This window comes from Aethalodelphis obliquidens, unplaced genomic scaffold (genome assembly GCF_003676395.1).
Source record: "Aethalodelphis obliquidens isolate GAN/ISIS:26980383/991018 unplaced genomic scaffold, ASM367639v1 scaffold3, whole genome shotgun sequence".
NCBI classification, from domain to species: domain Eukaryota; kingdom Metazoa; phylum Chordata; class Mammalia; order Artiodactyla; family Delphinidae; genus Aethalodelphis; species Aethalodelphis obliquidens.
Window position 1 is genome coordinate 9003680 of NW_020837947.1, and position 23609 is coordinate 9027288.

At 40.4% G+C, this 23609-nt stretch overlaps 1 protein-coding gene across 1 annotated transcript; it reads right to left on the reverse strand.

The window, feature by feature from the left end:
* Window positions 1-4241: 4241 nt before the first annotated feature.
* Window positions 4242-23562, reverse strand: GTF2H5 (general transcription factor IIH subunit 5). The gene is made up of 3 exons (XM_027082420.1): window positions 23544-23562; window positions 22670-22742; window positions 4242-4696 (listed from the first exon to the last, which is right to left on the reverse strand). Exons 2-3 carry the CDS (start codon window positions 22702-22704, stop codon window positions 4516-4518), a joined length of 216 nt encoding a protein of 71 aa, XP_026938221.1. The 5' UTR covers window positions 22705-22742; window positions 23544-23562; the 3' UTR covers window positions 4242-4515.
* Between the last annotated feature and the right edge of the window lie 47 nt (window positions 23563-23609).

Sequence of the window (23609 nt, forward strand, 5' to 3'; positions counted from 1 at the left end):
AAATTTTAATTGTGGTTATTCCTGAATGGTGGGATTGTGGACGAGTTATATTTCTCTTCTTTTGCTTCCCTTTTCCAGTCTACCTGCAATGAAAGTGTATCGCTCATAAAAAAGGTAACTTCAATTAAAAATAAAGATACCAGTGGACCTTATCTTCATTAAACAGGCTATGACAAGGAATAGTTTAAAAAAGTATAATGTAGGGCTTCCCTGGTGGCGCAGTGGTTGAGAGTCCGCCTGCCAATGCAGGTGACACGGATTCATGCCCCAGTCTGGGAAGATCCCACATGTCGCGGAGCGGCTGGGCCCGTGAGCCATGGCCACTGAGCCTGCGTGTCCGGAGCCTGTGCTCTGCAACGGGAGAGGCCACAACAGTGAGAGGTCCACGTACCAAAAAAAAAAAAAGTATAATGTAACCAAAAATGCAGCAGCCAAGATAAAGTCTAAGCTGGAAGCAGCAGGAAATAGGTTTTCCATAAAGTGAAATCGAGTTTAGGTTTTCATTAAAGTAAAATCAAGTTTAGTGACAAATTTGAAAAGCATTTCCTGTAACAGAGAATAAAAGCAATGAAAATGATGAGAAAACAACAAGTATTAATCATGGAGAATCAATTAATGAATAGGTGTTTCTAAAGAACAAACAGAATAGAGGTATGAAAGTTCCTACAGAAAATCTGTTCATTTAAAAACTTAAACAGAATCCTCCACAACGTAAATAAACAAACCACCTGAATTTTGAGAGCTCAGGAAGACACACATATTCCAGGCAAAATTAACAAGGGATATACACCTTAGTTAACTTTTAAAATTTCAAAGAAATAATAAACACTATAGCGGAACAAAATAAAAACAAACAAACAAAAAGGATGGAGGGAGGGATTGGTTAAGAATGAAAGCCAAGTAGAAAAAGAACATTGGGTAAGAAAGAGAGGAGTTCAAAGAAACTCCTGCAAACCAAGTGGAAAAAGTTATTCAAAAGAATAAAATCCAAACTGGTCTCAGTAAATGCCTGAGGATGATGAGAAAAATGGCTCAGTTTTAATACAAATGGATGGTGACCCAGGAATTCTATATAAGACTAATCATCGTTTAAGAATGGAGAAAGGAATGGTCTCAGAAAAGCTAACTATTCAGGTATTTCCTGACAATGTTGCTCAGAGACAGTTTTGAGATCAATGAAGGTAGGGGTTCCCTGTTAAACTATCTACCTAATATTCTTTTACAAGGAATTCCCTTCCTCCCTCAGCTGCTTGTTCTCACTGGACTGTGATCATGCAAAACAAAACAAAATATGTGTGTGTGTGTGCTGAAATGTCTTTTTTCTCCCTTTTTCATTGTGCTCTTCTAGATTCAAGGTAACTAAATTTCAGAACCATCTGCTTTACATATTTTAACTTACAATCATCCACACAATTTTTGAGGGTAACTATTCCTGTTTTCACAGATGAAAGCTCAGAGGCACAGAAAAACTGAATGACGTGTACAAGATCCCAGAGCTAGCAAGCAGGGAGCTGACATTTGGACCCAGGCAGTCTGGACTCAGTCAGGCTCTTAATCACTTTTCTATAGTGAGAACAGTGTTTTTCAAAAGCTTATCCAATAATCTTACCAACAGATCTTTCAGTGACCTCCGCTACAAATGAAGCAGAGCTATGCACACTTGAGAATATTTATTGACTATATTTGCAAGCTGCACCATTTCTTCATTTTTAAAACATACCCTTTTCCTATCTGTTAAGATGGTTAAGAGGTAGAATGATCCCAGTATACTAGTTAAATCAGAAGGCATTATATCAAAGGTTTTACTTAGGGCTTCCCTGGTGGCGCAGTGGTTGAGCGTCCGCCTGCCGATGCAGGGGACACGGGTTCGTGCCCCAGTCTGGGAAGATCCCACATGCCACGGGGCGGCTGGGCCCATGAGCCATGGCCGCTGAGCCTGCGCTCCGCAACGGGAGAGGCCACAGCAGCGAAAGGCCCGCGTACCGCAAAAAAAAAAAAAAAAAAAAAAAAAGGTTTTATTTAGTTTCTTTAGAGCTAAGTGAGGTTTAATGTGTAACTACAAAATAGAGTAAGCACATTATTTACCATCTTTCCAGAAAAGAAGTACAATTATGTCAAATCACCTCTATTATACATAATGTTAAGAGCAATATAATCATTAATAACTTTGACTGCCACCTATAGTGTTTATCAGAAATAAAAGAGAGTAGCCTTTGTTGCTTATTATCAGTAATGTTTAGTTAGTGTTCATCAAAAACGATGTCTCAATAAACATTTTTACATTAACTCTTATGCATACTTAGGATGCCTGGAATTTTAAAATAATCACATTAAATTTCACAAGGAAATTGGGGTTCAAAGAATACAGAAGTTTTTTTTTTTTTTTTTCTGTGTGCGGGCCTCTCACTGCTGTGGCCTCTCCCGTTGTGGAGCACAGGCTCAGCGGCCATGGCTCACGGGCCCAGCCGCCCCGTGGCATGTGGGATCTTCCCAGACTGGGGCACGAACCCGTGTCCCCTGCATCGACAGGCGGACTCTCAACCACTGCGCCACCAGGGAAGCCCGAATACAGAAGTTTTGACCTTATATGGTATTAAAAAAAAAAAAAAACCTTTCTCAAGAAGTTAATATAATTCTAAATATCACAATTTTAGTACATGGATATTTGTGACTGGTCAACTATCTCATAAATTAAAATAGACTCTTTTATGCAATTAGGAAAATTTAAGTTAATACTAGCTTTTCACAGTATTAAGGACTTTGTTAAAAATAAAAAGACAGTAGTAAATTTCTCCAGTACTCAGCAGCCAACATATCTTGTTCTAGACATCTAAAGTGTGCTAAATGGAATAATGTCAAGCAGATGCCAAGCAGCAGAGCCTGGAGAAAATGTCACTTGGATATTTCCTGTTCTCTCCCAGCTTCTCTCATAGTTGGACGAGCCAACTCAGTGGCTCCAAGTGCGGCTCCCAGCACCACACTGTCCCATCTTTCTAATGTACTTCCAGAAAAAGATATCGAACATTTGCCCTAACTCAACTTTTAAACAATAAGGGCTAATGAAATAAAGATTTTCCTTCACTTAACACTCTTTGTACTCACTGTCCAATAGTCTTGCCAGTACCTCTTAAACTCTGAGATTGTAAGAAAAATTTTCTCTAAGTTTCATGTTAAAAGGTATTAGGTGACAAACACCTGAGGCATGTTAGAAATTGATTTAGACATGCCTGAAATACAAGAGTCAGTAACACTTCAGTACCGCTGGAAATCCTAAAGAAATGTACTGTATTGAGCAAGTTTTAGTACCAGATGTACCAATAACTCATCAAAATTGTTTGCATTGTTATGTGAAAATCAAAATTGGGTGGCTTGAGTTACATGGGTGGGAACCATGATAAATATACCTATGGAAATTTCCAGCTTTAGGGAACGCATGTGTAAGTAAGTGACTATGGTACACAGATGCTCTGAATAAACACACCATAAGGAGGCAGGTAAAGTGGGTTTGATACGATTCCACTTAACATCATGAAAGTTATCTTTTCTCTTGGAAAATTCCCACCCCATGAACCCATCCTAGTACCACTATGTTCAGGAAGGGAAGCAAAGCCCCCATCAGTGTTATTGTTTCTGCCTTGATCAACCATAGATGCAACACATCTTAACCTCCCCCAAGATTGACTTTGCTTCTATCTGTTCCTACCTTTCTTTTTTAGACAAATTTAAACAGGGATTCTCATAGGGAATAAGGCCCAAGGAAAACTGACTTCTCAATAAAAGAGCACTTGCCTTGATAGGAAAATGTGACCAACAAAGCCTGAACAAGGAAAGATGAAAGCTGCAAAGCAGCACGTACCTTTCCCATTTGGTTGTTTCTAACCCTCTGTGCTTTTAAAAAACTGCATTTTTAGGGAAATGCAAACTGCAGTTTATGTTAATGTTACAGGGTTCTTTCTCTTCCACATCTTCTTCACCAACAGAGCTGGCTGGCATGCAGATACTATTTGTAAGGTATAAATATTACTAAAGTTCCCACCTTGGCATATTTATCTAAACAGTCTGTCTGTGAAGTTTCTAGTGGAAACAAAACAAACCATACCTACACTAGCAAACCCCCAATTACTAATACGAATAAGCAAAGATAAATATCTAGGTGGTATGTAGGTTAGACTGATGATTTAAAAGCATATTCCATTATATTCTTAATGTATTAAATTGGCATTAAGAAGTAGGAAAACCAATTACATTTATATTTTAATAAAGGTTAATAAAAGCCAAATTATAGCCAACTGTTAAAGCATTTTTTTTTTTTTTTAAATTCTAGGGTACACACACTGAAAAAAACAGAACAAGAAAGTCAGTTCAGGGGCTTTCTTATAAACAAATGATATCACAGTCTTCCCTGTCACATGCTTCCGAGCAATTCTGTAAATCTAATCAGTCACACAAGACATCGAATGGTGAGTCTCTCACATTTGTTACTTTTAATTCCTAAGTGGTTATTATCTAATATTTTCACTTCTGGGTAAGAGAAAAGGCATTTTGGTCCATTAATTCACCTACTCGCTCCTGGAGGACATTAACCAACTCTGCTATTACGAAGATGTGAGTGTCATCAATGTCTTGAATGATGAACTTCTTCCCTAGGGCATTTGACTCATCCAAGTACAGCAGAAATTGCTTCATGGCAGGGTCACTGTCGAGATAAACACATGATGATGAGACACCTTACTGTCAAATTACCAGAGACCTGAACAATTAGAATTGAGCATGGAGAGTTTTAGGATAAGTTTAAAAGTTCTAAACTGTTAACCAATTCCTCACTCCTTCTCTGCCTCAAGTGTTGATGATTAACAGACACAGTGTTGATGATTAACAGCTTCATTTTAGAACTGTTAGTGCAAGTTTAGAGGAAAGAGGCCAATGATGAGATTTTAAAAGAATAATTTGTCACCGACAAGTGAAAAAGTAAAGCAATGTTCACAGCTTTGTAATAGGGACTCGAAGCACAGCCCTGTTAACTGATTTTAAAAATGCCAACAATAGTCTTTGGCTTGCAGTAAATATTCAACTTTTTTTCCCTTCCTTAAAATTCTGAACCTCCTAACATTCAGAATCTTTAAAGGAAATTCTAACCAAATCTCTTTGAGAACAGTGAGTTCAAAATGAGATCTAAATTCAATTCTATTTATTTGTGGTTTTTAGTTTGGAATGAATAGGACAGCCATAGGGGAAAGAGATAAAATTTCCTAGATTTATAGAAATGAGTCTTTTTAATAAAAACCTGAATCATAACAAAGGCACACTTTAGATCTAATATACAATACTGTGTTCAGCAAAAGATGAATATAAAAATGTCAAGTTGCATACAGATATTTTTAATTCTTAGAGAAAACATAATCTTACACAATCTTTTGGTTTCTTGAGGGATGTCAACATCAATTACAAAGATAATAATTTAATTCAAAAGAGGTCAGTGTAATTTACTGAAAACCATATACATTTTATTTCTTTCAAGTACAAACATAGGTACAAGTGAAGCTAACAAAGTAAAGGATTTATTTCAATAGCTAAATGAGTATGGTTTATGGTATATATTAACTATGAATAAAGTCAAGCCTTCCTGAAAAAACGATTGTCTTACTTTCAACAGCTTACTTTTAAAATAATTTTATTGACAATTTGCTATGCTATAAAATAATGTGAATAAATAAGTAGGTCTGCCCATGTCAGAAATGACTTTTTTTTTTTGCGGTACGCGGGCCTCTCACTGTTGTGGCCCCTCCCGTTACGGAGCACAGGCTCCGGACGCGCAGGCTCAGTGGCCATGGCTCAGGAGCCCAGCCGCTCCGCGGCATGTGGGATCTTCCTGGACCAGGGCACGAACCCGTGTGCCCTGCATCGGCAGGCGGACTCTCAACCACTGCGCCACCAGGGAAGCCCAGAAGGGACACATTTTAAATTTAGTTTCTAATATGCTTGTTATCTTAGGTTCAGAAAAGTTAGGTTCTATTGATCCACTTAAGTTTGGCAAAATTCAGTTAAATTCTATAGTTGCAGCATTATAATGACCATACTAATGTGGGAAATTGATTTGTTCAGCAGTGGTAAACTTGCTCTGTTAAGTTTTATTCACTCATTCAATAAACTGAGTACCCATCATGTGCCTGGTGCTATTCTGGTCTGGGGGATTCAGCAGTGAAGAAAATTTACATTCTAGTGGTAACACTATGACAAAAACACAGAAAACAAAGGAAGCGAATGAGAAATGGCAGTGAGGACAGTGATATGATCTTGCAAGTTTAAGCAGGGGACTCAGGGGAGGCCTTACTGAGCAGGTGATGTCTGAATACACATCAGAAGGAGGTAGTGAGCAAACCATGAAGTGACGTGGGGTAGAACATCCTACGCAGAGTGAACAGCAAGGCCACAGAGCTGGAGAGGGGAAAGTGGAGGGGAGAGCAGTGGGATATGGGTTAGAACTCCATCTTGATTTAACTTACAAAATGACTTTAATTTTAAATGTAAAGATCACACTGGCTGCTGGGTTGAGAGGAGGCTGGTGGGTGGTGGAGGCAATGGTGGAAACAGGGAGACCAATTAGAAGGTGAATGCAGTAATAATGACAAGACACAATGATTTGGACCTAGGTGGTACCAGGGAAGTTGAGCAGTGGCTCAACACTAGATATACACCAAATGTAAAGCCCACATAACTTGCTGAGACTGGACTTGAGCTTTGAGAGGAATTAAGGAGACGCCAAGATTTCTGGTCTGAGCAAATGAAGGGATGGAGTTGTCTTTCACTGAGATGAGGAGGAACACAGAAGAACAGGTGCGTAGTTAAGATCGAGAGTCTGGCTTTAGGCAAGTTACATCTGAGATGCCACCCAAGTGAAGAAGTTGAGCAGGAAGCTGGATATACAATTCTGGATTTCAGCAGTGAAGTCCAGAATGAGGAGTCAGTCAGTCATCAATGTATAGACGGCATTTAAAGCCATGACAAAGGAGTGAGCAGAGCTACAGAGGAGAGTCCAAGGACCAAGCCCTGGATACCCCAATATCAAAAGGTTAGGAAGAAAAGGATGAACCGGCAAATCAGCCTATAAAATGACCACTGAGGTCGGAAGAGAACTTGAAGAGACCGGAAGCTAAGTAAATGAAGGATCTCCAGGAAGAGGAAGAGATCAGCTGGGCCAAATGTCGTTAAGAGGAAGAGCAAGAGAAGGACTGAGAACTGACTACTGGGTTCAGAAAGTTACTGGACTTTCCCAAGAGCAGCTTCAGGACTATGACTACAGAGGACAGGGCCTGACTGGAGTGGTTTTCAGACTGCAAGGAGTGAAATCGGAGAAAGTGACTACATACACATCTGAGAAATCCTGCTACAAAGAGCAGGAAAGTCAAGTGGGAGCTGGAGACGGATGTGGAAGCAAGAGCTTCTGCCCCACAGGGCCGCCCACCTGGGGAGGGGTAGTGTTACAGCATGTTTGTAGTTCTGCTGGGAATGATCTAGTAGAGAAAGAAAAGTGGATAATGCGGGAGAAAAAGAGGAAAACTGCTGAAAAGGTGTCTTTAAATAGGCCAGGGAGGCTGGGATCCGGTTCCCAAGGAGGGAGGCTGGCTTGAGACAAGAGAATAGACGAGTCACCCACAGTAAGTGTGAGGAAGGGAAGAGTGTATGGGCCCAGGTCCAGGCGATGAAGACTGTGGACGTTCTCTTCTGGTTGCTTCTGTTTTCTCAGGGAAACGAGGAACAAAGAAATCAGCTGAAGTGAGGACAGGGACGTTTTCTGAGCTAAGAGAAGGTGAAGGTATGGAATACCATATTCCACCCGTTCTAAGAAGCACATTCCCCCCACATCTTACCATCTCCAAAATTGGGATGGGTCTTACATTTCATGGCATGTTACAGTACAACTGGCAGTGATTTTTCTTATAGGTACATAAAATACTGCTAAGTTTTAAAACTGATGAAATCTTAATTTGATGAAATCTAACAGCTTTATTAGGAAAGTGGGACAATAAATGGACTAGGAAATTTAGCTGGTTTGCAGGCTAGCATTAAGGCTCACATGAATTTAATAGTCATGAATTTAAAGTGAGACCAATCAGTATGTTTGTATGTTTTTCTCCAGCCATTAGAGTTGTGGAGGTAAAGGTTCAGAATAGGTAGAGAGCCAGATTGAACCCGACCTGGTTGGTGTGACTGAGATGGGCAGGGAGTTGAGTGTCTTTAAGAGAATGAGTATACTGATGGACTGGGTATGGAGGAAAGTGAGGATGCTGGGATGAGTCAGGATGGAAATGCTGGGAGAATCAACAGACTGCAGGTCTGGTAGAATCAAAGGAATTATAGAGGTAGGGTATTAGAGGGAGTGAACTGGAAAGAGGAGGTAGTGGTCAGTTAGATGCCTAAAATGGAGATTTTGAAGAGATGGCAGTATTGGTAGGGATGTGGGTAGGTGTGACAATGTGAATGAATGACTATGACAGGACAGAGAAAAGCTCATTGGAAGAAAAGGCCAGGGTACTGAAAGGACTATACATACGAAATCGTTAAGAATTTGTGGAGAACTCTTAAAGAGTGACAAGTAGCCTTCAAAGAATAACTTTCAAGGAAAGACTTGGGTGTTTGTAGATGGTTACAAAGAGGAGGATTAGTGGGTGGTCTTGTCAGATTCAGAACTGGGGGGTTTCTGTGGAAGAGGGAGGGAGGATTTCTGGAAGTGGCAATGAGGAACAAGGTAGATACCCATCCCACTTCTTGGCCCAGTGGTACAAGAGGTATTAGAGAAAAGTCAACATAGCAGGCTCAGGGGAAAGCTAGGTTTTTATTATGACAACAACAAAAAAGGGGTATTGGGGGAAGATAGAGGGAAGGTTCTGAGAAGAGGCTGAGGATATAAGGCATTCTGCTGCTATCTTACTAGGTTCTAAGGGCAAAGTGTGACATGATGGGGTAGGGGTGAATTTAAAAGTCGATGGAGGGACTTCCCTGGTGGCACAGTGGTTAAGAATCCACCTGCCAGGGACTGCCCTGGTAGTCCAGTGGTTAAGAATCCACCTTCCAAAGCAGGGAACATGGGTTCAATCCCTGGTCAGGGAACTAAGATCCCACATGCCACGGGGCAACTAAGCCCAGGTGCTGCAACTAGAGAGCCCATGCACTGTGGAGCCCGCATGCTGCAACTAAGACTCGATGCAGCCAAAAATAAATAAATAAATAAATACTTAAAAAAAAAAAAAAAAGAATCCACCTACCAATGCAGGCGACACGGGTTCAAGCCCTGGTCTGGGAGAATCCCACATGCCATGGAGCAACTAAGCCCGTGTGCCACAACTACTGAGCCTGTGCTCTAGAGCCCGCGATCCATAACTACTGAGTGTGTTGCAACTACTGAAGCCCACATGCCTAGAGCCTGGGTTCCACAACAAGAGAAGCCACTGCAAGGAGAAGCCCACGCCCCGCAACGAAGAGTAGCCCCTGCTCACAGCAACTAGAGAAAGTCCACGTGCAGTAACGAAGACCCAATGCAGCCAAGAAAAAGAGTTTAAAGAGCAATTCTAGAAAGAATCTGGGGGTAATGAAGCAGGCTGAACAGGGTTCTTTCAGATATTACAGAACTGAAAATGGGGAGGCCCATAGGACAGGAAAACAAAGCTTCAGCATCTTTAAAACTATCGTTTTCCTGCTCAAACAGGTTCTTTTGAACAGGTTCCTGCTCTCAAAGGTTTCTTTTTGAAACCTCAGTTGTTTCCCTATATTGCTCCGTGTCTATACAAATAAAAGGGGGTTGGGTGGGACAGGGGTGGAGAATAAAAGGAGAGCAATTTAACAGTACACAGGTGTGGTGGACAGAAAAAACCCCTCTGCTTTACTGTTCTACAACCACGCTGCTTCCTCCCTTCCCTGCAAGGAGGGACTTGCCTTTGACTCTCGTGTGGTGCCCACTCTACCCTCACAACCTTTATTGTGCTGCACTGTCTTAGACCCCACAAGAATTTCAATACTTTCTACAAAAATCACACTCTCAGAGAGGTTGCTTAGAAACATATACTTTAGGTGACAGGACAAATGATAGTTTTTTTGTTAACCCTTTAATATAAATTTTGGGTTTAAATGGAACAATAATGACAAAAAACAAGGACATTATAAAATCTGCTGTCCAACTGTGATATGTTATCTTGTTGCTGTTTGAGTGCAGTGTGTTCACAGATGACACCAATTTACTCTAGTAATTGGCTGCTACTAGGAGGTATTAGAGATAGCAAGGGTTAAGTGGTTATGAAGACTTTTATCTCCAGCAACTCTCTAAATAAAATAAATTTACATACTTTCAATTAAGTAAAAGCTGAACAACTGAAGCCAAGAAGTGCCAGGGGACTCACACCTGTGCTTTTAACCAACAGGTCAGTGCTTTCAAAATTTTTACCATTTGCATACTACCCTTGCCATTTTAGCCATCTCTTGTAACATCTGCACTACATATTACTCAATTTTTTTCTTTAAATTGCCTTTAAATTAACTTTTCACCTTAACTTCATCTGGAACAAAATCACCAGTCATCTTGATGTTAGTTTTATTTTTTTCTCAGATAAATTAAGATGGTCATAGAAAAAGTATTTCTGTGTTCTACTGCTGCAAAATCTGTGCTACTCCAAATCATCAGGTACACAAACTGTACTCCTTATACCTGAGGAAACACTGCTAACACAAATGAGATGAGAACTTAGAAAACGGTCCGTGACACACTGAAATAACTGCTTCTAATATCAATTGCTTCAATTAAAGTTTTTGAAAGGAGATGGAAAGCAGTCAATTTGAGAATGAATTCTCAAGCATGTATTTGAAATATAATCTGTAATGATTCAAAAAGACACTCAAAGTTTAAGGGGCACTTTGCTAGCATATGTTGAGGGCCTAGAATATCTTGCCTGAATACAGGACTATTCTACATGGGAGTTTCTCTGGGAGAACCTGCTGGCAGCAAAAAAACCAAAACCAAGTGCCCATGTACATACTTGGTTAAAGTCCTGGGATCAGGGCTAGTGAGCAAGAAAAAATGTCTCTGTCCTGGAAACGTAAAGGGGAGGTATTATTAACCCCCTCCTAAAGAAACTTAGTATAGAACTAGGACGCCTGGCGGCCGCTGGTGGGGGACTCTGACCCCCAAGGAGACAGGAGGAATCCCAGAGTGAACCGGTAGAACATAGGGGGACCGAGGTGGGGAGGAAAAGTGGAGGCCAGACAAGATCAGGGTCCCTGAGGCCGGGGAGATCAGGAGAGGCAGGAGGGAGGGACTCTCCAGGAAAAGCGGGAGAGGAGCTGAGGGCAATCGCCTGGCCCACTCAAGCTGGGGAGCCTGCTGAGCTCCCAAACCACTTTCCCCCCCACCAAAGCCCCATCCAGGCCATGTGGGTCCTGGGGGCATAGGAGGGAGGCTGGGGAGACCAGAAGTGGCAAGCAGAAGAGGCCATCCAGGAGGAGTGGGAGAGGAATGGAGGGCGACTGCCCTGCCCACTGGGCCCTGGGGAGCCTGCTGAACTCCCAGGCTGGTCCCCTGCGATCCAAAGCCCCCTCCAGGCTGCGTGGGTGCTTGGAGGCATAGGAGGGAGGCCAGGGAGATCAGGAGAGGCAGGCGGGAGGGGCCCTGCAGGAGGGGCCCTGCAGGAGGAGTGTGAGAGGAGCAGAGGGCATTTGCCCTGCCCACTCAGGCCCAGGGAGCCTGCTGAGCTCCCAGGTGAGGTCCCCTGCCCTCTAAGACCAGGGATGGGAGGCACGCCTGGAGCCCTTCTGTTCCTTGAGCCTAAGCCCCACCCCCCACAGTCCCCAGGGCCTTTTCCAGACCTGTGGGTCCTGAGCATTGGCCCTGCCCACCACCCAAACCTCGCCCTTGCTTACGCCCTGCTCTCCACATCCAAGGCCTTCCCCCCTCCCTTTTTTCTTTTCCCTCCTCCTCTTTTTACTATTGTGGTACTGATGTACCTTCCGGTTGTTGATTCTCTATGTTTCTATTTTTACGTTCTTTTTAACATATCTGTTAGTTTCCTAGTCTAATTTTATTTTTTACTTTGTTAGTGTTCTCGCTCTCTTTTTTTTTTGTCACCCACGTGGTTTGAGGGATCTTGATTTGCGCGCCTGGGGTCAGGCGGAAGCTCCAGCGGTGGGAGCGCCGAGTCCGAACCAGTGGACTAACAGGGAAACTCAGACCCCAGGGAATATTCATAGGAGTGAGGTCTCATGAATATTCATCAGATGAGGTCCTCATCTCAGCACCAAGACCCAGCTCTACCCAACAGCCTACAAACTCCATTGCTGGCTGCCTCAGGCCAAACGATCAGTGAAACAGGAAAACAATCCCACTAATTTAAAAAAAAAAAAAGGAGACAGCAAAAAAATATGTCACAGATGAAGAAGCAAGGTAAAAACCTATAAGACCAAATAAATGAAGAGGAACTAGGCAATCTACCTGAAAAAGAATTCAGAGTAATGAAGTAAAGATGATCCAGAATCTCGGAAATAGAATGGAGGCACGGAGTGAGAAAATACAAGAAATGTTTAACAAAGATCTAGAAGAACTAAAGAACAAACAAACAGAGATGAACAACACAAAAACTGAAATGAAAAATACACTAGAAGGAATCAATAACAGAATAACGGAGGCAAAAGAACGAACAAGTGAGCTGGAAGACAAAATGGTAGAAATAACTGCTCAGGAGCAGAATAAAGAAAAAAGAATGCAAAGAATTGAAGACAATCTCAGAGACTTCTGGGACAACACTAAACGCAACAACATTCAAATTATAGGGGTCCCAGAGAAGAAGAGAACAAGAAAGGGTTTGAGAAAATATTTGAAGAGATTATACTGGAAAAGTTCCCTAACATGGGAAAGGAAATAATCACCCAAGTCCAGGAGGCACAGAGCGTCCCATACAGTATAAACCCTAGGAAAAATACACCAAGACACGTATTAATCAAACTAACAAAAATTACATTCAAAGAAAAAATATTAAAAGCAGCAAGGGAAAAACAAAAAATTACATACAAAGGAATCCTTATAAGGTTATCAGCTGATTTTTCTGTGGAAACTCTGCAGGCCAGAAGGTAGTGGCAGGATATACTTAAAGTGATGAAAGAGAAAAACCTACAACCAAGATCACTCCACCCAGCAAGGATCTCATTCAGATTCAGTGGAGAAATCGAAAGCTCTTCAGCCAAACCAAAGCTAAGAGAATCCAGCACCACCAAACCAGCTTTACAACAAATGCTAAAGAAACTTCTCTAAGCAGGAAACACAAGAGAAGAAAAAGACCCACAAAAACAAACATAAAACAATTAAGAAAATGGTAACAGGAACATGTATATCGATAATAACCTTGAATGTAAAGACATTAAATGACCCAACCTAAAGACACAGACTGGCTGAATGGATACAAAACCAAGACCCATATATATGCTGTCTACAAGAGACCCACTTCAGACCTAGGGACATATACAGACTGAAAGTGAAGGGATGGAAAAAGATATTCCATGAAAAAGGAAATCAAAAGAAAGCTGGAGTAGCAATACTCGTATCAGATAAAATAGACTTTACAATAAAGAGTGTTACAAGAGATAAGGAGGGAGACTACATAATGATCAAAGGATCAATTCAAGAAGATATAACAATTATAAATGTTTATGTACCCAACATAGGAGCACCTCAATACATAAGGTCATGAAAGGAGAAATCAACAGTAACACAATCATAGTAGGGGACTTTAACACCCCACTTACACCAATGGACAGATCATCCAAACAGAAAATAAAAAAGGAAACACAAGCTTTAAATGACACAATAGACCAGATAGATCTAATTGATATTTATAGAACATTCCACCCAGAAGTGCCAGAATACACTTTCTTCTCAAGTGCACAAGGAACATTCTCCAGAATAGATCACATCTTGGGTCACAAATCAAGCCTCGGAAAATTTAAGAAAATTGAAATTGTATCAAGCATCTTTTCTGACCACAACGCCATGAGATTGGAAATCAATTACAGGAAAAAAACCTGTAAAAAACACAAATACGTGGAAGCTAAACGCTACTAAATAAATAATAGATCACTGAAGAAATCAAAGAAGAAATAAAAAATACATAGAAACAAATGACAACAAAAACAGGACGACCCAAAACCTATGGGACTCAGAAAAAGCAGTTCTAAGAGGGAAGTTTACAGCAATTCAATCTCACCTTAAGAAACAAGAAAAAAATCTCAAATAAACAATCTAACCCTACACTTAAAACAACTAGAGAAAGAAGAACAAAGAAAACCCAAAGTCAGTAGAAGGAAAGAAATCATAAAGATCAGAGCAGAAATAAATGAAACAGAAACGAAGAAAACAATAGCAAAGACGAAAAAAACTAAAAGCTGGTTCTTTGAGAAGATAAACAAAATTGATAAACCCTTAGCCAGACTCATCAAGAAAAAAAGGGAGAGGATGCAAATCAATAAAACTAGAAACGAAAAAGGAGAAATCACAACTGACACTGCAGAAATACAAAGGATTATAAGAGGTTTCTACAAACAACTATATGCCAATAAAATGGACAACCACAAAGAAATGGACAAATTCTTGGAAAGGTACAATTTTCCAAGACTGAACCAGGAAGATTTAGAAAATATAAACAGACCTACCACAAGTAATGAAATTGAAACTGTAATTAAAAATCTTCCAACAAACAAAAGTCCAGGACCAGATGGCTTCACAGGTGAATTCTATCAAACATTTAGAGAAGAGCTAACACTGATACTTCTCAAACTCTTTCAAAAAAATGCAGAGGGAGAAACACTCCCAAATTCATTCTACAAAGCCAGCATCACCCTGATACCAAATTAGACACAAATCAATCAATGTGATGCACCACATTAACAAATTAAGGAATAAAAACTATATGATCATCTCAATAGATGCAGGAAAAGCTTTTGACAAAATTCAACACCCATTTATGATAAAAACTCTCCAGAAAATGGGCATAGAGGGAAACTACCTAAACATAATAAAGGCCATATATGACAAACCCACAGCAAGCAACATACTCAATGGTGAAAAACTGAAAGCATTTCCACTAGGATCAGGAACAAGAGAATGATGTCCACTCTTGCCACTCTTATTCAACATAGTTTTGGAAGTCCTAGCCACAGCAATCAGAGAAGGAAAAGAAATAAAAGGAATCCAAATTGGAAAAGAAGTAAAACTGTCACTATTTGCCAATGACATGATACTATAAATAGAAAATCCTAAAGATGCCATCAGAAAACTACTAGAACTAATCAACGAATTTGGTAAGGTTGCAGGATACAAAATTAATGCACAGAAATCTCTGGCATTCCTATACACCACCAACAAAAAATCAGAAAGAGAAATTAAGGAAACACTCCCATGTACCATTGCAACAAAAAGAATAAAATACCTAAGAATAAACCTGCCTAAGGGGGTGAAAGACTTGTACTCAGAAAACTATAAAACACTGATGAAAGAAATCAAACATGACATAAACAGATGGAGAAATATACCATGTTCTTGTATTGGAAGAATCAATATTGTGAAAATGACTATCCTACCCAAAGCAACCTTCAGATTCAATGCAATCCCTATCAAACTTTCAATGGCATTCTTCACAGAATTAGAACAAAAAATCTTACAATTCGTATGGAAACACAAAAGACCCCGAATAGCCAAAGCACTCTTAAGAAAGAAAAACGGAGTTGGAGGAATCAGCCTCCCTGACTTCAAACTGTACCACAAAGCTACAGTAATCAAGACAGTATGGTACTGGCACAAAGACAGAAATATAGATCAATGGTACAGGAAAGAATGCCCAGAGATAAACCCATGCACATATGGGCACCTAACTTTCGACAAGGGAGGCAGGAACATACAATGGAGAAAAGACAGCCTCTTCAAAAAGTGGTGCTGGGAAAACTGCACAGCTACATGTAAAAGAATGAAATCAGAACATTACCTAACACCATACACAAAAATAAACTCAAAATGGATTAAAGACTTAAACATAAGACCAGACAGCATAAACTTTGAGAGGAAATCAGGAAAAACACTCTTTGACATAAACCACAGCAAGATCTTTTTTGACCCACCACCTAGAGTAACAGAAATAAACAAATGGGACTTAATTAAACTTAAATGCTTTTGCACAGCAAAGGAAACCATAAACAAGACAAAAAGACAAACCTCAGAATGGGAGAAAATACTTGCAAATGAAACAACAGACAAAGTATTAATCTCCAAAATATACAAACAGCTCATGGAGCTCAATATCAAAAAAAAAACAATCCAGTTAAAAAATGGGCGGAAGACCTAAATAGATATTTCAACAATGAAGACATGCAGATGGCCAAGAAGCACATGAAAAGATGCTCAATGTCAAAAATTATTAGAGAAATGCAAATCAAAACTACAATGAGGTATCACCTCACGCTGGTCAGAATGGCCATTATCAAAAAATCTAGAAACAATAAATGCTGGAAAGGGTGTGGTGAAAAGGGAACCCTCCTGCACTGTTGGTAAAAAACTAAAAATAGAACTACCATATGACCCAGCAATCCCACTACTGGGCATATACCCTGAGGAAACTATAATTCAAAAAGAGACATGCACCACAATGTTCACTGCAGCACTATTTACAATAGTCAGGACATGGAACCAACCTAAATGTCCACTGACAGATGAATGGATAAAGATGTGGCACATATATACAATGGAATATTACTCAGCCATAAAAAGAAAAGAAACTTGAGTTATTTGTAGTGAGCTGGATGGACCTAGAGTCTGTCATACAGAGTGAAGTAAGTCAGAAAGAGAAAAACAAATACTGCATGCTAACGCATTTATGTGGGATCTCAGAAAAAAAAATGGTACTGATGAACCTAGTTGCAGGGCAGGAATAAAGAGGTAGATATAGAGAATGGACTTGATGACATGGGGTGGGAGGGCGAAGTGAGAGTAGCATCGACATATGTACACTACCGAATGTAAAATAGTTGGCTGGTGGGAAGCAGCAGCATAGCACAGGGAGATCAGCTCAGTGCTTTGCGATGACCTAGAGGGGTGGGATAGGGAGGGTGGGAGGGAGGCTCAAGAGGGAGGGGATATGGGGACATGTGTATGCATATGGCTGATTCCCTTTGCTGTGCAACAGAAACTAACATGGTATTGTGAAGCAATTATACTCCAATAAAGATCTAGTAAAAAAAAAAAAAAGAACCTTGGTATAGCTCCTATAAAATATGATTGTTAAAAAAAGTATTACACCATGAGAGGCCTACTAGAATGATGCAGTTAGCTATGAAAGAGACCATAAAATTAATCGGTCAGTTGGATAAAGTTGTCAATACTGTCTATCCAATCAGAATGATAATCTTGTCTTAGTCAATAATAAACTATCCTTCCTGATAGTAATTAGTTAACAGATATAATTACTTTAAAAATTTACAAGTATTTCTCCATAAATACTGTTATGTCCTGATAGTGGAATGTTTTAGAAAATTGTTACTGAATGTGAAAATGCCTTTGTTCATATCACGTAAAATATTTTCAAATATTTTAATAGCTATATTGTTTGATGATAAAAATGTCACAACACTTTGTTTAATTAGAATAATCAACTACCTACAATTTTATCTGCAGCTTGGATCACTTCCTTAAGATAAACATCTAGAAATGGAATTATTGTGTTAAAGCATATAAAAGCTCAAAAGACCTATCACAAATTACTTTCTAGATCAGTTGCTTCTTTATTGTGTGTGTGTGGTATGCGGGCCTCTCACTGTTGTGACCTCCCCATTGCAGAGCACAGGCTCCGGACGCGCAAGCTCAGCGGCCATGGCTCACGGGCCCAGCAGCTCCGCGGCATGTGGGATCTTCCCGGACCGGGGCACGAACCTGTGTCCCCTGCATCGGCAGGTGGACTCTCAACCACTGCGCCACCAGGGAAGCCCTAGATCAGTTGCTTCTTAAGACTGCACTTCCATCATCCATGTCAGCAGCTTGGTGAGAGCCTGCTTTTTAAAAGCTACGGACTGGAAGATAACAGTCACCTCATTTAAAAGCTACTCTGGTTGGGGGTGGGGAAGGATAAATTAGAAAGCTGGGATTAACATATACACACTACTATATACAAAATACTGAATAGATAATCAACAAGGACCTACTATAGAGCACAGGGAACTCTACTCAATACTCTGTAATAACCTATATGGGAAAAGAATCGGAAAAAGAATAGATACATGGATAACTAAATCACTTTACTGTACCCCTGAAACTAATACATTGTAAATCACCTATTTTATATACAATAAAAATTTAAAAAGTAAAAAATAAAAGCTACTCTGATGTAACTTGCCAAAAAGGAGGCCTAGTGTATGAACCTTTTCTGTACTGAAATTTGAATTCAATTTATCAAGAATCTCTTCTTATCCACTCTGCTTCTCACTGTGGTAGTAGAGCTCTAACTAATAACCTGGAATTTAGGGTGAGATTACACTCCTTGGTTCAATTTTATTAACAAAATTCTTTCAGTAAAAAATATTTACTAAGCACCTCTATATGTATCTCAGGCACTGTTCTGGGTGCCCAAGAAACTTCAGTGAATGCAGCCCTGCAAAGAATAAGAAGCAAAGGCTCACAAAAGATATATAAATGCTGTTAAAGAACAGGACAGCAGTTAGACTGGTTTTGCCTTAGTTCTTACTTGCTTTTCATATACAGTAGAGGTTTGGAAGCCAAACCCATAAGGACAAGACTGGTCTAATAATACCTGTTTCTCCAGATTCTTTGCTGTTGTGCTATAAACTGGCTGCAATTTGCAGCTGTACAACAAATCTTCCTGGCTGAAGCACTTGCCAAACCAACTGTGATAAATGTCACACCAGAGGTCTGCTCTAGCACCTGGAATTGGACGCAGACATTTGCTGAGCATATGCTGCTTGCTTCGGTAACTGCTATGGTTGGCTAGACTCGGGAAAACACTTGGTGTGAGGCTGGCAGTCGATAGTGGTGGATCCCAACAAAGAGGAAGTTTTCAACAATCTCATTTTGACATAAAAATACAAAAAACTGGGCTTCCCTGGTGGCGCAGTGGTTGAGTCCGCCTGCCGATGCCGGGGACACGGGTTCGTGCCCCGGTCCGGGAAGATCCCGCATGCCGCGGAGCGGCTGGGCGCGTGAGCCATGGCCGCTGAGCCTGCGCGTCCAGAGCCTGTGCTCCGCAACGGGAGAGACCACAACAGTGAGAGGCCCGCGTACCGCAAAAAAAAAACCCACAAAAAAACCCCCAAAAAACTTTAGTTTGTGGTATTTGATAAGCCTTGGGAGGAGAGAACCTTATTATATCCAAGTACTTTGATTTTTCAATTCACTGATAGTTGGGCCTAAATGGCCAACATTATACTCTGGTTTATTTGTTTTAATGTAGATCTGCATTCCAATACACCTAAATGCTTCGTATAATCTATGGATATTATGAGATAAGAACGGACTTATGCTGATACTGTATTATTAACACTCTTCTCTTTGGAATCAAATATAGACATGAGGGAAACTGAAGGACTTTAGTTACCATCATCCCAACATGTGCACCTACACATGAAGGAGGACCCACAGGCCCTGGCCATGCCCTTTATGAATCTATTATTGCTTAGGCCTGGAGTCTTCTTGGAAGATCTGTATCTTTGGGAAGACAGTTACCCTTTTGAAAAGTTGTGCAGGCTACACTTTAGACTTCACTTTGAAGGGAAAAAATAGTTTTGCAAGGATAGTATCCATCTGCAAAATAAAATTTAAGTACACTGTAGTCTTGCTGCAAAACCATTCTCCATACGGGAACTAATTATCAAACTTAAGCTGATTAAGTGCTTTTCAAACTTAAAATGCACTGTGTCAAGATCCTTTTTTATGCACAATTCTGATTTAGTAGAAATGGGGTGAGGTCTGAAAATTTTCATTTCTAACAAGCTCCAGATGCTGCTGCTGCTGCTAGTCTGGAGAATACATGGAAAAGCAAGTTGTTTAGCACCCAGGCAGAATTCAGAGGCTGGTAACAAGCAAACTAGCAGAGACCTTGCCGGATCAGGAAAGAAAACTAAACCTCAGTTCCTCTTACAAATCTGTACTCTTTGTTCTTATGGCTAAATTGAAAGTCTACCACCAAAATTTTGAGTTTCCCAAAGTTTTGCTCCTTAAAATGCAGCCTAGCATTATTAAAAAAAAATAAAATATAGGTGTAATACAATCCCAACCATCATTCCAAAAGGATTATTTTGGAACTAGACTAAATTATTCCAAGGATATTCTCGAATAGGTAACAATGACAAAGAAAAAAATGGATGTGGGATGGGATTAGGGAGAGTAGCAAGGGGAGTGAAACTCTGTGATAAAGGAGTCATCACACATCATTAGGGAAGGAAATAAATGGTGTTGGACAATTGTTCAGCTATTTGACCAAAAAAAAGGCAGCTAATTTAGATCTTCACCTCATAATATGCCCCTCCTCTCAATAAATTCTAGATGAATGAAACTCAAAATATCAATGAAAATAAAAATATGAAAACCCTAGGACAGAGGTGAATATTGATCAAATCCAGAATGAAGATTAACTTTAGAAAAATCAGAAGAAACAAAAGGGAAAAAACTGATAGCCGACACTGTGTGTGTGTGTATCCTCTGTGTTAAAAATAATGTTAAAAGACCAACCAGAGGCTTCCCTGGTAGCACAATGGTTAAGAATCCGCCTGCTAATGCAGGAGACGCGTGTTTGAGTCCTGGTCCGGGAAGATCCCACATGCTGCGGAGTAGCTAAGTCCGTACACCACAACTACTGAGCCTGCGCTCTAGAGCCCGCGAGCCACACCTACTGAAGCCCGCACGCCTAGAGCCCGCGCTCCACAACAAGAGAAGCCACCGCAACGAAGAGTAGCCCCCGCTTGCCACAATTAGAGAAAGCCCGCGCACAGCAACAAAGACCCGACTTGACCAAAAATAAGTAAATAAATAAATAAAATAATTAAAAAAAGACCAACCAGGAAAATGTTTCTATTAATTATGACAAAGTAATAAGAAAAATAAAATACAAAAATTAGCTTAGAAGTGTTTTCCAAAAGACAACAGCACAGCATGCTTAGAATTTCTGGGATCTCAATCCGCCTCTTGGCTTTCCCAAGTGAACACCTCTCTCCTCTCTAGCGGTTTATTTTTATCAACATACATTGTAGTCTCTCACTTTAAAACAATGAAAATAACAAGAACCAGAGTTCCTTAACATATCCTTCTTCAGCTACCGACCCACTTCTTTATTCCTTTGCTGATTATCACAACAAAACTCCTCCACCTGGTCTCTACACTTCCTTGCCCCCCTTTCCCTTTCCAAAGTACTCCAATCTGGCATCTGTCCCACCTCTCCATTAAAAAGCTCTCATAAAAAACCGATGACCTCCAGTGTGTCTTCATCTTACCCCACCTCTCATCAGCACTTGACACAGCCAACTCGCTTTCATCAACCATTCCCTTGGTTTCCCTCCTACTTCACTGGCTTCACCGACAATACAATTTATTGTATTGTCTTTTTTCATACTAGAGCTTCAAAATCCAATGTGTATTTTAGTACCTGGTAAAATACTTTGGGTATAGAGTTAAGAAATTAATTTCACCTGTTTCATTTTACCTTTTAGTGTGGCTACTAGAAAATTTAAGACTACATACGTGGCTCACATTATATTTCTACTGGACAGTGCTACTCTAAATGCCAGAGATCCCCAGGGTTTGGTCTTGCTCCTCCCCCAGCCTTGCCATCACAGAAACAGTACGGTCATCCACATAATGGCTCACATTAGAGGCAGAGAAATGTAGACAGTAGTAATTTCAAACAATGCGAGTGTCCACTGGGCAGGACTCCCAGATGAGACAGAATTGTTTGGTGGGGCAAACAAACAAGTGGAGACTGAGCAAGACTGGTCCAACAGTTCAGATTTTCAGACTAGGGATAATTAAGCCCTACATTAGCTTTGAGGAGCTCAACTCTACCCATAGTTTCTAGTTTCTCCTTTGGAATGTGTGCCTAGTTTAAGAAACCTTCAACTCGCTCTCTTGTTTTTTTCTCTTTTTTAAAGACCAAAGTTTGTGTGACTTAGGCAGACCCTAAAATTCTAGTCAATCCCTGACGATTTGAGAATACAAGCACTGTTCCCCTAAAGAGGGTTAATGTAACAAACATGCTACCGCTGACCAAAACTTCTTGGAAATAATGCCAATTGCATCTATTCAACAGAAACATTGAAATCTGGCACCAGGAAGAAACTTAGCAACGAAATCTGTCCCATTTGATGAACCGGGAAACTGGGAGATTGGGATTGACATATATACACTAATATGTATAAAATGGATAACTAATAAGAACCTGCTGTATAAAAAAATAAAATTCTAAAAATCCAAAAAAACCCACCATCTGTCCCACTTGTTATTAAGTAAGAAAAATGCAGTTGAGAAAGCTGAAAAACTTGATTCATTCAAATCTTAAGAACAAAAGAAAAAAATGTACTTTGTAAGGGATACACATACAAATCAAGATTCAATGTGCAGATTTAAAATTTGTTAAGTATCAAAACTACTAACCATTCTATAAGCACTCCTTTCAAGACGTTGACCATCTTTTCCAAGTCAGAAGGTGCAGATGACCTTAAAAATGCTAATAAAAGGATAAGGTGACAAAACACAAAAGCATCAACTTCAATATCCTTTGGTGATTTACTTCTGAAAAGAGGCAAAAAATTAAATGCCAAGACTAAACATATAAGTCTATGAAAGACATAAAGCTAACATTAGGAAAACATACAGATATTCTGATCTTTTAGCAAAATTAAAATGAGTCTATTTGGAATATTAACAACGCATAAATCTTACTTGCAAAAAATTCTGCCCGCTGTCAAACCTAATGAAAGCATGGGCCCTAACTCCACAGCAGTGTGCCCAATCCAGGTCTAAAACATGTCCACTAATCAAACGATTTCTTTTCCTACTCAGGAGTATGATAAAAGGTAATATCCTTGGAGACAGGAATCACAGGATGGTAGCTCTGAAAGGGGACCTAAAAATTACATGGTGAGTCCGACCACCTCGTTTTGTAGACGAAAAGGAGCGAAAGATTAAGCCGCAGCTCCCGACAAAAAAAAAAAAAAAAAAAAGTACAATCCATGTCTCCAGATCTTGTGTTTCTCTGCCAAACAAAATATGTTCCCCAATGATGTGCGCTTGAAGGAAAAGAAACCACTCAGCGCACGCGAAGTTAACCCTTCTTAAATTTCTACACTTGGGTACCGGGCAGTGCCTCCCCGAAGGAAATCCACCGTTCAATTCCCGCGGGGCAGCCGCCCGGCCTCGTCAGAAAGGGCCCAGAAAGGGGGCAGAACACCGCCCTATACCCCCGCACCTGAAAGACAAGCTTCTGGGACTTTCCCCCTCCTCCTCTTTTTCTTTGAGACCCCTCTACCTTCCAGGCACCCCACTCTCCCCTCTTGCGCCAAGAGCCAAAGCCACGAACCTCCGCCCACAGATG

Coding starts and splice junctions, on each gene's coding strand:
- GTF2H5 (XM_027082420.1), bottom strand. CDS start 22,704: ATGGTCAACGTCTTGAAAGGAGTGCTTATAGAATG. Junction 4,697..22,669: donor AAAGGAGTGCTTATAGAATG/GTTAGTAGTTTT, acceptor TTATCTCGACAG/TGACCCTGCCATGAAGCAAT.